This window comes from Colobus angolensis, unplaced genomic scaffold, assembly GCF_000951035.1.
Source record: "Colobus angolensis palliatus isolate OR3802 unplaced genomic scaffold, Cang.pa_1.0 Scaffold531, whole genome shotgun sequence".
Taxonomy (NCBI): domain Eukaryota; kingdom Metazoa; phylum Chordata; class Mammalia; order Primates; family Cercopithecidae; genus Colobus; species Colobus angolensis.
The window spans coordinates 423,123-436,184 of record NW_012118833.1 but is presented as its reverse complement, the minus strand read 5'-3'; the positions used below and the strand labels follow the sequence as shown (position 1 = coordinate 436,184).

General features: G+C 46.8%; 1 protein-coding gene across 1 annotated transcript in view; it reads right to left on the bottom strand.

Moving 5' to 3' along the window:
• Positions 1-5,440, bottom strand: part of BBS2 (Bardet-Biedl syndrome 2) — a 36,663-nt gene extending 31,223 nt beyond the window's left edge. The window contains exon 1 of the mRNA XM_011961014.1: positions 5,284-5,440. Coding sequence (XP_011816404.1) covers positions 5,284-5,400 — 117 coding nt within the window. The 5' untranslated portion in view covers positions 5,401-5,440. The remainder of the gene's footprint in view (positions 1-5,283) is intronic.
• Positions 5,441-13,062: the final 7,622 nt, after the last annotated feature.

The following is a 13,062-nucleotide window of genomic DNA, read 5'->3' as shown; positions in this document are numbered from 1 at the left end:
AACTTTCAGTCATTATGAATCATGGAAATCCAGTGGTTCTTAACCTTGTAAGGAACAGGGTAATGAACAAGATCTAGTCACTGCTTACCAGGCCAGCTTACATGCTACCCACCAGCAGGATGTCAAAGCACTCTTAGAAGCTAGCCTTTTCCTGATCAACCTAGAATAAGCTACTACCACCTTCAATGTGATTGCCACACACCAAGAAGATCATGGAAAACAGAATAAACACTACCTTTATCATCTTTCATCCAAGCACCTAATGAATTCACTTCCCAGACCTTAAAATGCTCTGCTAGTTAGTAAACCTGTTTCACAAACTTAAACCAAGTCATGCAAATCAAGTATCTTGAAGACTTTCATAATTTATACCAGTGACGCAGAACTAAGTAATTAGCCCAAAGATAATAAATTCAACAGTTTCAACTATCATAAATATAATCTGAGTGTCTGCATAAATTGTTCAACCTTCCTAAACTTCATCTGTAAAAAGGAGGTTTGGACTAGAAAATGCATTCTCAAGAGGGGCATGATCACTCCCAGGACAGGTAAATGGGTTTGCGACACAGGAATCGTGTAGCCCTTCGCAGGACCACAGTACAAAAAGAGATATACAGTATATCTGAGGTATCAGAATTTCACTGGGGAAATCTTCATGGTCTAAAAAAGTTCCAAGGTGGGCAACATGAAAAAAAGGGTTGGGGGGATGAAAAACACTGGACTAGGGGGTCCCTCTAGCCCCTTCTATTTCTAAAATGTGTAAATTTTACATGAGTATTTTATCTCTTTCACATAAATCCAAACAGAATTTTAAATTAATACCTACCCAAGGCAGCCTATTCAACAAAAAATAATTTTCAAAAGAATTGACTAAAAACATAGAAAAGATGTGCAGCCACTGAACACTGCCTTCATGTTCCATCTGTGTAACACTTGACAACATGCTTTGGTCAATGTTAATTGCATTTGAACCTGACACCAACCCTTGATTTCCAGATGAGGTCGGAAGAGTTAAGGCCCTTTGCCAAAGTCTTGAGACTGGTGACAGGGCTAAGACAAGAGCCTGGTGTGCTCCAGACCCCGAGCTCCAGCCACCACCACATCACACTTCCTTTTATAACAGTTCTGAACAAACCAATTCTTACAGAGTTTTCCAGAAATCTAATATGCTAAGAAAGAACAGGAGGGGAAATAGCTTACAGGCTCCACATTCATTCTTACTGGAATGGAAAGAGTTTGCAATTTTTATCAAGAGCAACAAAGGTCTCAGGAATCAGACTTTCCCCCAGTTCACTCCTGCTGTTCTCTGCACCCAGAGAGTCCACAGGGGAACAAATCTGTCTCTTCAGGCAAGGAAATAAAGCCAACCTTAGTCACATAACAAAAGGACCACTCCCAGGGTTTCCAAAGGACTGGCTGAAGTTCACACATCTGTTCTAGCTGAGGAGGTGCTGCAAACAATGTAAATTCAACTGACGCCTAAGAATTACCGTGAGAGAAAAAATGTCCCCAGAGGAAAACTCTAATGTGCACCCTGCAAGAGATTCCTTTTATTTATTTATATGTTTTTTGAGACGGAGTCTTGCTCTGTTGCCCAGGCTGGAGTACAGTGGCACAATCTTAGCTCACTGCAACCTCTGCCTCCCGGGTCTCAGCAATTCTCCTGCCTCAGCCTCCCAAGTAGCTTATTACAGTGGTGCACCACTACGCCCAACTAATTTTTGTATTTTTAGTAGAGACGGGTTTCAATTGGCCAGGTTGGTCTCGACCTCCTGACCTCAGTTGATCTGCCCATCTCGGCCTCCCAAAGTACTGGGATTGCAGACGTTAAGCCACCATGCACGGACAGAGACTCCTTTTAAAAATATCCTTGGCCGGGCGCGGTGGCTCAAGCCTGTAATCCCAGCACTTTGGGAGGCCGAGACGGGCGGATCACGAGGTCAGGAGATCAAGACCATCCTGGCTAACACGGTGAAACCCCGTCTCTACTAAAAAATACAAAAAAACTAGCCGGGCGAGGTGGCGGGCGCCTGTAGTCCCAGCTACTCGGGAGGCTGAGGCAGGAGAATGGCGTAAACCCGGGAGGCGGAGCTTGCAGTGAGCTGAGATTGCGCCACTGCACTCCAGCCTGGGTGACAGAGCAAGACTCTGTCTCAAAAAAAAAAAAAATATATATATATATATACGTATATATATATCCTTGCTAAGACCCAGAGTCAGCTCCATGTTCACAACAGGGTCCCAGATGTAATGATAAAGTCCTGTTTCTAGAGATGCAGGCTTTAACCCTAGGTGAAATGTTTTAATTGCTTTTAAGAGAATATATCCATGGTATTGAGTCATAAAATACTAATTATTTTTAAGGTCTCAAGATAAAAGATCAGGTCAGAACTTTCTAGATTTGTTTATAGGGCTGAACACAAAGTATCTACCCAATTACACAGGACAAAGGACCTCATTTATTTTATTTTATTTATTTATTTATTTATTTATTGGCCATTTTCGACAACAGCCCCTAGAATCAAGCATTCCTGCATTCCACTCCAGGTCACACCCTATCTAATATCTAAGGGCTGCCCTAAGGACCTCTGCCTCATCTCCCTGCTTCTACTCCGATACTTACTTTCCTGCATCCCATCACAGAACATGTGTTCTCCACATACCAGCCAGTTAGCCTTTATCTAAAACATAAAGCAAATTCCAACACCCACTTTATCAAAACCCTCAGGGACTTCCCAACTTACTCAGCATAAAAACCAAGGTCTTTGCCATGGCATTCAGGTTCCTATATGATCTGGCTTGTGGTTACCTCATGGCAACCCTCATTGCCTTCCAGCCTGTGGCTTCCTTGTGCTCCTGAAACACACCACGCGTATCTCCAGCTCAAGGCCCTTGCACCTGCAGATTCCTTTGCCTGCAAGGCACTTATCCCACAAATCTGCAGAGCTTGTTTCCTTAGTTCCTTCAAACCTCTCATCAAATGTTATTAGAGGCCAACTGACCACCTGTCTAAAACAGCAAGCTCCCATCACACTGAACCCCTTATTCTTCTACGAAAACACTTGCATATTCGGTTAACTGCCTGGTTCCCCCTCTCAAATGTAAGCTTCAAGGGGGCAAAACTTGTCTGTCACATTCTCCAATGCACCTGTAGGGCTAAGAACACTGCTCAGCACATAGTAAGCCCTCAAATTAGGGGCTGAGTTAGTATCAATGGGATATTTTCAGCCCATTTATGTATCTGCTATGCACCTACGGCACAACCAACATGAAGTTCTTTTTGGCGTTTGTCAGTGCTTTTTTTTTTTTGAGACCGAGTCTCATTCTGTTGCCCAGGCTGAAGTGCAATGGTGTGATCTCGGCTCACTGCAACCTCCACCTCCCAGGTTCAAGTGATTCTCCTCCCTCAACCCTCAAGTAGCTGGAATTATAGGCACCCACAACACCTGGCTAATTTTTGTATTTTTAGTAGAGACAGGGTTTCACCATGCTGGCCAGGCTGGTCTCGAACTCCTGACCTCAGGTGATCTGCCCGCCTCAGCCTCCCAAAGTGCTGGTATTACAGGCATGAGCCACTGCACCCAGCCTGTCAGTGGCTTCTAACTGTAACAATAACTAACATCATGATGTTCCAGATCCCATATTAATAGCTTAACTCTGTTATACTACTTGATGAAAATGAAGCCTTCCTTTTTACTTCCATATCCCAAGACATATAACATACAACATACGTGGCAGGGTCCTAAAAACTATAAATTGTTACACAAATGCTAACTTATTACATCCACACTGGGTCAGACAACATGCACTTTGACTACATTCCACACTTTCTAGTTGAGTGGCCCCAAGCACTGTGTTGAACCTCTCTCAACTGCAATTTCTAGTCAATAAAGTGAGAATCATAAAAAGAAAATAACAGGTAACAATTAGTGACCACTTCCTGTATGCCAAGCGCTTTACATGTATTAACTTTAAAGCTCACGATTCCACGTATTAGGTACTATTATTAAGTGCCTTGCCCAAGGTCATGAAATTAGTAGATACTGGAGCCAAGAAACACCATACCTATGCCATGCTGCTGCCCTTGGCCTTGTAGCAATGATGCTGAGATGACTCATGTAATAAAGTTCTGTGCCTGTTATGTTATTAGCCTTGTCACTACATTCCATGTATTTTGGGCATGCCTCCGTCAAATATACAGGGCTCTGATTTGCCTTGTCTGTTAACTTCTGGACTATAAGCTTTCTGAAAGTAGGGACTCCTTTTACATCCGAGTCTCCAAAATCTATACAGGTGTTCAGTAGAAGTCTGGTGAATGTTAAATGATCATGTCTCTTTTATCTCTTTGACTCTCACACCTTGCCCAGTAATTGCACATAGTAAGCACCTAATACTTAGTGAATAAATTATGGGGAAAGAACTGAATGTACATGGGCAAAGATCAAAGTGCAATATGAATAAGTCAAGTTTTGTTGTTTTTTTTCATTTTTTCATTCTTTTTTCGTTGTTCGGTAAAGGAGCAGTGTGAGAGGCTGGGTGCAGTGGTTCACGCCTGCAATCCTACCACTTTGGGAGGCCGAGGCAGGTAGATCACTTGAGGTCAGGAGTTCGAGACCAGCCTGGACAACATGGTGAAATCCTGTCTCTACTGAAAATACAAAAAATAGCCGGGCGTGGTGGTGGGCGCCTGTAATCTCAGATAGTCAGGACGCCGAGGCAGGAGAATTGCATAAACCCGGGAGACGGAGGCTGCAGTGATCCGAGATCGCGCCACTGCACTCCAGCCTGGGCGACAGGGCAAGACTCCGTCTCAAAAAAAAAAAAAGAAGAAGAAGAAGAAGAAGAAGCAGTGAAGAAGAAGAAAAAGAAGAAGAAGCAGGGTGAGAGAGTGGGAGGAATTCTGAGTTCCAAGTGACAAGCAGAGGCCCTTGGCTTGAATCTGGGGTCGGTTATTACTGGAACCCGAACCAAGCCCCTTCCCTCCGGAGACGTCTATTTTCTAAGCTCATAGAGGGACCCCGACCTCGCCTGACGACAAGAAAACGTCAACTTCTCAGAAAAGTTCTTCCTCTAAGACCCCACTGTCCCCTGCAGGATGGCGCTACAAGGCGCTAGCCGACCAGTTGCCGGGCAACACAGGCTGGGGGCGGGGCCAGAGAGGGGCGGGGTCCCAGGGGCGCGGCCGGCGGAGGTCCCGGGGTTCACCGGGGCGCGGGCTCCCTGCGGGTGGGAGCGGTCCCGGGGTTCACCGGGGCGCGGGCTCCCTGCGGGTGGGAGCGTTACCTTGCCCGCTTGGGTGGCGGCCGCCAGGCACGGGTGAGTCCCGTCGTAGCGCCCTATGGCCACCATGCGGGGGCTGATTTTGTGGCGCAGTTTCAGGGTGAACACAGGCAGCAGCATGATGGCGGCGGCTTAGGGGAGGAGGGCCTGACGCCAGACAGCCCGGGACGAATCTGTCCACGTACCGCCTGCTCCTCCTGCGGCTGCGCAGACCCGTCCGCTCCTTCTGCGGCTGCGCGGTAGAACTGCGGCGCCTTCTGCGGCTGCGCGGTGGAACCCCTGCTGGGCTGCGGAAGCAGTTGATACCCACTGCGGTGGTTTACCCCTCTGAGTTGAACTCCACTGATGAGCCTACAGGCTCAGCCCCGAGGCTTCCCCTTCTAGCACCACAACCAAACTGCACCCTACAAACTTCACACAATGCTACCCAACTCCAGAGAGTCATTAATTCAAGAATTATTTCTTGAGTGTCGGCTCTGTCCCTTGCTTTAGCCGTTGCATGGAGGAAAACCATAGCAATCCTTAGACTCACGTTAGGTTTAGGGCTCCTGGTAAGGCTCCCTATGTATTTTTTTTTTTTTTTTTTGAGGCGAAGTCTCGCTCTGTCGCCCGGACTGGAATGCAGTGGCCGGATCTCAGCTCACTGCAAGCTCCGCCTCCCGGGTTTACGCCATTCTCCTGCCTCAGCCTCCGGAGTAGCTGGGACTACAGGCGCCCGCCACCTCGCCCGGCTAGTTTTTGTATTTTTAGTAGAGACGGGGTTTCACCGTGTTAGCCAGGATGGTCTCGATCTCCTGACCTCGTGATCCACCCGTCTCGGCCTCCCAAAGTGCTGGGATTACAGGCTTGAGCCACCGCGCCCGGCCTGGCTCCCTATGTATTTTTAAGTGCAAACCTGCAAAATTGAGAAGTGACCAACAAAATTTCCTTGAGGGCCTATTGTGTGTCAAACACTGTTCTAGGTAATAAATAGCAAACAAAAGACAAACCTCCGCTTTCCTGGAACTGACGTACTAGTCAGGGGAGACAAACACTAAACAAGAAATGCATGTAATTTGGTAGTGAGCACTAGAGAGGAAATTAAGGGAAGGAAAAGGGGAGAGAGGGTTGAAGGGAATGCAATGTTAAGTAGGGTGGTAGGAAAGAGACCTCTCTGAGAAAGTGACATTCAGGCAAGGACTATTAGGAAGTGAGGAAGCCAGCCTCGAGGGAGGGTGTTCCTGCAGAGGAACTTCAGGTGAGCACCAGGGCTCACTCTGCTGCCTTCTGGAAACGGACAATCTGGGGTGGATGATGAGATGAGCAAGGACCGCTAGAGGAGACTTGGAGTAGCTAGCAAGGAAGTACAATCAGGAGAGTATAGTGTCCTGGAAGCTCAGAGAGGGTGGCCAGGAGGAGGAAAACAACTGTGTCAGATGCTGCAGGCAGGTCTTGAAAGATGAGTTCTGGGCCGAGGGCGGTGGTTCACGCCTGTAATCCTAGCACTTTGGGAGACCAAGGTGAGTGGATCACTTGAGGTCAGGAGTTCAAGACCAGCCTGGCCAACATGGTACAACCCCGACTCTAATAAAGGTACAAAAATTTGCTGGGTGTGGTCGTGGGTACCTGTAGTCCCAGCTACTTTGGAGGCTGAGGCAGGAGAATCGCTTGAACCCGGGAGGCGGAAGTTGCAGTGAGCCGAGATCATGCCACTGCACTCCAGCCTGGGTGACAGAGCGAGACTCCATTTCAAAGAAAAAAAAGAAAGATGAGTTCTGGAATAGTCTTGATACTTGCATTTTGTAATTACAGTTATATGAATGAGCATTTTTTTTTCAAGCCTATTGGTGTGTCTGTGACTATTTGTAACCTCTTTTGCAAATAATATCAAAATACTAATGTTAAAAGACTAAGATTGGTAATCTTTACTTTTTAAAATTGATTTTTATTTTATTTTATTTAGAGACAAGGTCTCACGCTGTCACTCAGGCTGGAGTGCAGTGGTGCTATCACAGCTCACTGTAACCTCGAACTCCTAGCCTCAAGTGATCCTCCAGTTTCAGCCTCCCAAAGTGCTAGAATTATAGGTGTAAGCCACTACTCCCAGCCTAAATTTAAAGATCTTGATGGAATGTAAGACCTGAGCCAGTGGCCCTCCAGTCCCCCTCTGATGGACCATGCTTCTGAGACCCAGCCTCTTTCTACCCCATCTCCACCCCCACCCTTCTGTCACCTGTCTACACCCCAAGTCCTATAGCCGCTGCCTGACCAGCCATGCCATGGAAATTACCCTGGGTCATTGGAACTTACTTTGTTTTGTGATGTCCCTTCTCTTTAGTCCCCAGATTCTACCTACACAAAATCATCATTTCACTGAATCCACTCAGCTGTGTTACTAGCTGATCACAACTTGATCAGCTACCTCTCCCAGGAATAGTTTGAAAGGAATGACTCTCTAATAGACATCATTTCAGATCCTTTATTTTTTCCTGATAAACATTTATGGAGGGTATCCATGTTCTAGATGGTGTTCAAGGACCTAGGGATACAGCAGTGAACAAGAAAGATATAATTCATACCCTTATGGAGTTTACATGCTCTAGGGGATAGGAAGCAACAGACACTAAACATGAAAATAAGTAAGATCATTTCATCTGGCGAGAAGGCTGATGTTCTAGGGCTCAGGAAGGTCTCTTAGAGGAAGTAACATTTGAACCAAGAACTTTGTGACAAGTAAGTGGCAGCCATTCAAAAATGTGAGGGATGGGCAGTCTAGACAGAGGGAACAGCAAGGGCACAGGACCAGTTTGGACATGTTTGAAGACCAGAAAGAAAATAATGTGGCTGGAGCCTAATGTATGAGAAGGGGCCAGGTCACCTAGTGCTTTTGAGCCAGACCAAGAAGCTTGGGTTTTACTCCAGCAGGCAGACAAGTCCTGGACTTCTATGTAAGGCTGGTCTTGGCCTCTGTTTACCCGGCCACGCCTTACTTACTGTATGGACTGCCTTGGTGGCCTCTAACTTTGTGGTTTCTCTTCCTAATAGGATATTACAGTCATCAGCATCAACATCATTAACATTTACTGAGCATTTTTGTTATTGTTGTTGAGACGGAGTCTAGCTCTGTCGCCCAGGCTGGAGTGAAGTGGCATGATTGTGCCTCCCGGGTTCAGGCCGTTCTCCTGTCTCAGCCTCCCGAGCAGCTGGGACTACAGGCGCCCGCCACCTCGCCTGGCTACTTTTTTGTATTTTTAGTAGAGACGGAGTTTCACTGCATTAGCCAGGATGGTCTCCATCTCCTGACCTCATGATCCGCCCGCCTCAGCCTCCCAAAGAGCTGGGATTACAGGCATGAGCCACCGTGCCTGGCCTTACTGAGCATTTTTTAGGTGCCATTCTAAGAACTTTATATGTATCATCTCACTTAATCATACAACAATTCTACAACCCTACATAGGGTTATTGTATGATTATATATATAATGTATAATAATATATGTTATACAATAATCCTACAATCCTACATAGGATTGTAAAATGGGATAACCATACAATAATCCTACAATCCTATGTACACCTGACAAAACTTTACCATTGTTACTTCCTCTGTAACTCTTCCTTGGCTCCCTATTTTCAATCAAAAAGAGTCCAAGCACTTCAGCAGATTACACAAAGATTTCCAAATTCTGACCACTGTTGACTGCTGCAGCCTCATCTTATGCTTCTTCTTTCTTCAGACTTGATCCTTCTCAGATGCCATGTCTAGCCTCTCTGCTCAAATTGTGCCCTCTGCCCAGAATGTCCTTCCCCTCCCTTCATAACTTCCCCCCATTCTTGAAGACTCAGGTTGGACATCACCACTCCAGCAAATCATGTTTGACAGCCTCCCTCACTGCTATTTCCACCCTTAGGAGGCAGCCACACTTCCCCTGTGCTTCCATCAGATCATGTATCATAATGAGGGTAATTGAGTTTAGGATATCCCTAGAGAGATAGGGAATCCCCCATCCTCCCTGCCAAGCACTGATCAGGGCAGGGGACTTACAGGCTCTCCTCCGAAGAGAAAGGCCCAGGGCTGACCCTCTTCTGCCAAATGTCCAATAATTTTCTCTGCCTCGCACGACTCACCAGCAATCATTGGTTCTTCTGAGGAGACCCGTGTCATCCTCACATCAGTGAGAGCTGAGACTTCCAAGGATCTAGGCCTTGAAGGTGGGAGAGGAGTTGAGAGCTGGCGGGCTCTAGGGAGACAGCACTACATAGCAGGTAAGCCTTTGACCCTTAACCATATCACACCTGGGTTCAGATGCCTCCTCCATCAGCCACTAGCTGAGATTTAGGCCCATTATTTAATCCCAGTTCTCATATTTATTGAACATCTTCTCTGTGCCAGGACTACACATACTCTTTTTTTTTTTTTTTTTTTTTTTGAGACAACATCTCACTCTGTCATCCAGGCTGGAGCACAGTGGTGTGATCATAGCTCACTGTAACCTCAAACTCCTGGCTCAAGTGATCCTCCTCCTGCAGCCTCCCAAAGTGCTGCAATTACAGGCATGAACCACAATGCCCAGCCACATACTAACTCATTTAATCACCACCACCCTTGGAGGGAGACACTTCTTTCTTGACATATTAACATAAGAAAACAAGTATCTCAATTCTTTAAACCCATCCTTAAAGATGTCATCCCTTAAAGTCATCATCCCTGTTTTACTAGAGGGGAAACCAAGTCATGGGAGACTCCATGATGTAAGCCTGAGGTCACACAGCTGATAAGCAGCAAAACCAGGATGGCTGACCAGGTGATCAGACCACAGAGCCTGACCTCCTCACCTCTGCACTTTCCTGCCTCCTGCAGTAAACCTCCCTGAGCACCAGCATCCTCATCTAGAAAACAGAAATATTAGCAGTCCTCATTCTTAAAGCAAAGCCTGGCCTTCAGTAAGGGCTCCCAGAAGTGGTTATTATCATTACCTGTAGGTGAAAGCACTGCCTTTGACTAGTTAGGGTCACTGTTCTAACAAATTTGATCTTTTTTCTTTTGCCAGTAGGTAGCATTGCTCCCAGTTTCCTTTTGGCCCTGGGATTGGAAAACCAAACTAGTAGCCAAGTTTTAGTGGCACTTGGTCAGGACCAAAATTGAAGATCCTGATTTCCAAGGGCGGGGGAGCCCGATGGGAGGGTGCCTTAGGCAACACCTGCCACCTGCCACTCCGTCTTCTTGTCCTCACATTGAGTTTGCAAAGCACCCCCACTAGAGGGTGTGCAGGTGTAAAAAACAGAGATTCAGGCACCTCAAGGCTGGATTAAAGACCTGGAGGGAGGCAGCATGGAGGGCTCCCTAGCACAGGAGATTCCAGCAGCCGCAGGGCCCACCTTGAAGAGCAGACTTCGGCAGGGAGGCCACCTGGAGAAGGACTTCTGCCTTTTTCTTTATGCACTGTATATGTTTTTGTTTGTTTGTTTGTTTGTTTCGTTTTGTTTCTGAGATGGAGTATCACTCTGTCGCCCAGGCTGGAGTGCAGTTCAGTGGCACGATCTTGGTTCACTGCAACCTCCGCCCCCTGGGTTCAAGCAATTCTCCTGCCTCAGCCTCCCGAGTACCTGGGATTACAGGTGCCTGCCACCATGTCTGGCTAATTTTTGTATTTTTGGTAGAGACAGGGTTTGACCATCTTGGCCAGGTTAGTCTTGAATTCCTGACCTCATGATCCACCTGCCTCGGCCTCCCAAAGTGCTGAGATTACAGGCATGAGCCACTGAGCCCGGCCTATGCACTGTATATGTTTATGCTATTTTTCAGCATGCTTGTTTTACTTTTCTAACTTAAAACAAAACAAAACCTTTAAAATAAAGTAGTGTAAGGGTAGGGTTGTCTGTGGATTTCAGGAATCCAAATCCAGGGCCTCTCCCCACCCCTCGTGATCCAGAACCTGCCTATAAAGGACCCCGGTCTTCAGTATCCCCAAACTCTTTAAGGCAACTGGCAATTAGGCCCGCTCCTCAATTCGCGGAGGGACAGGGGCCGAGAGACCCCAGGGACAGAGCAGGCGGAACAGGGCTGGACTCCGTGAGAACTTTCCACCCAGCTTCCCTTAGGGAGCAGTCCTCCCAGGCTTCCCGTCCTTTAGTCTTTCATCACTTGACTTCCTTTCTGGAATTCCTGGTAACTCTGTGATGTGTCTGCTGTGGGCCGTGGGGGTGAAGCTCTCCATGTTGGTCTCTTCTGTCAGCTCATTTCACACTTGCAAGAAATGAAATTAAGAATCATATGTTCAAAATCACTTTGCAATGTGTCATATGAAAAACAGAAACAGTACCTTCCGGTCAGTAGACAGGAGGAAAAGCTACAACTGCTACTAATAGCTAACATGTGTTGAGCACTTCCTACATGCCAGACTGCTAAATTATTTACTTATATGATCATCTCAATGTTCCCAATAATCATGTGAAGAAGGTAATATTATTATCCCCAATTTATGGATCAGAAACGAATTCAAGCCCAAATTCCACCCCCCCCACACACACACATATCCTACGGAAGTGGTAGGAAAAGCCACTGAAATCAGTGTTAGTTACCTCTCACCCCCACCCTCAGAGACCCATCAGAACCCTGGATACCTAGTGGTGCCAGAAAAGGGGCAGAGGGTCTTGGACCTCTAGTTTCATGTTTGTCACAAGCAACCTTGAGATATCCAATCACACGATACCCTTGGCCAAGCTCCCAATGGCCTCTTGTTATGGTGGATTCTCTGACATTTTCATGGGCTCGAAAATCCCTGGAGAGGCCGCACATCCCAGTGTCCAGGATCCCCTATCCCTCAAAGCATCGTGCAGCCCTCCTCTCAGGCCCTTGCTCTACCCCCAGGTGAGGCCAGGGTCCACAGTGTTTCCTAGATGCTTATAGATCAAGCCTGTAAAAATCTTGGAAAAAGTTGCTGAAAATGAGACTAAGAGAGAAGCACTTACATTAAAATGGAATCACTGCACATCTAGAATGTGTCCTGTACAGGGAGGCCAAGGCGGGTGGATCACAAGGTCAGGAGTTCAAGACCAGCCTGGACGACATGGTGAAAGCCAGTCTCTACTAAAAATACAAAAATTAGCTGGGTGTTGTGGCACGTACCTGTAATCCCAGCTACTCGGGAGGCTGAAGTAGGAGAATCGCTGGATCCCAGGAGTTGGAGGTTGCAGTTGCAGGTGCCACTGCACTCCAGCCTGGGAGATAGAGCGAGACTCCATCTCAAAAAAAAAAAAAAAGAATGTGCCCTGTACAGATAAAGGAACTGTTTCTAAAGCTCCCCCACTGTAGAGTTTTTGAAATTGTATTCTGTTATTCTCCATTCACCTCTCCAGATCCATCCTCTCTCTCCTCTGTTCTGGTCTATGCTAAGAAGACCAACCGTGGCAGATTTCATGGCCCATTTCCTTGCACCATCAGGTAATCAGATGATGGGAGAAGAGAAAGGTCAGAAAATTGATTCCTCTCCCACTGCTGGGTGTAATTTTGGCAGTGGTTATATTCCTCTACCTACCACCACTGCTTCTACCGGGTAGTTCCTCAACCTCTACTCCAACTTTCCCTGGACCCTGTAATGCCACCTCTCTCTCTCCATCCTTCAGGGTTAGGGACAGTGACAGTTCCCACTGTGCTAGTCTCTAGGTGCCTCATCATCTCTCCTGGATGTCCCTAATCCTGCCCACACCTCTGTAAATTGTCCCTTCATTAAACTCTGGTTCTGTTGAAAGGTAGCAGGCTCTTCCACACCAAATATACCATTTGGCATGAGGATTATTTTGA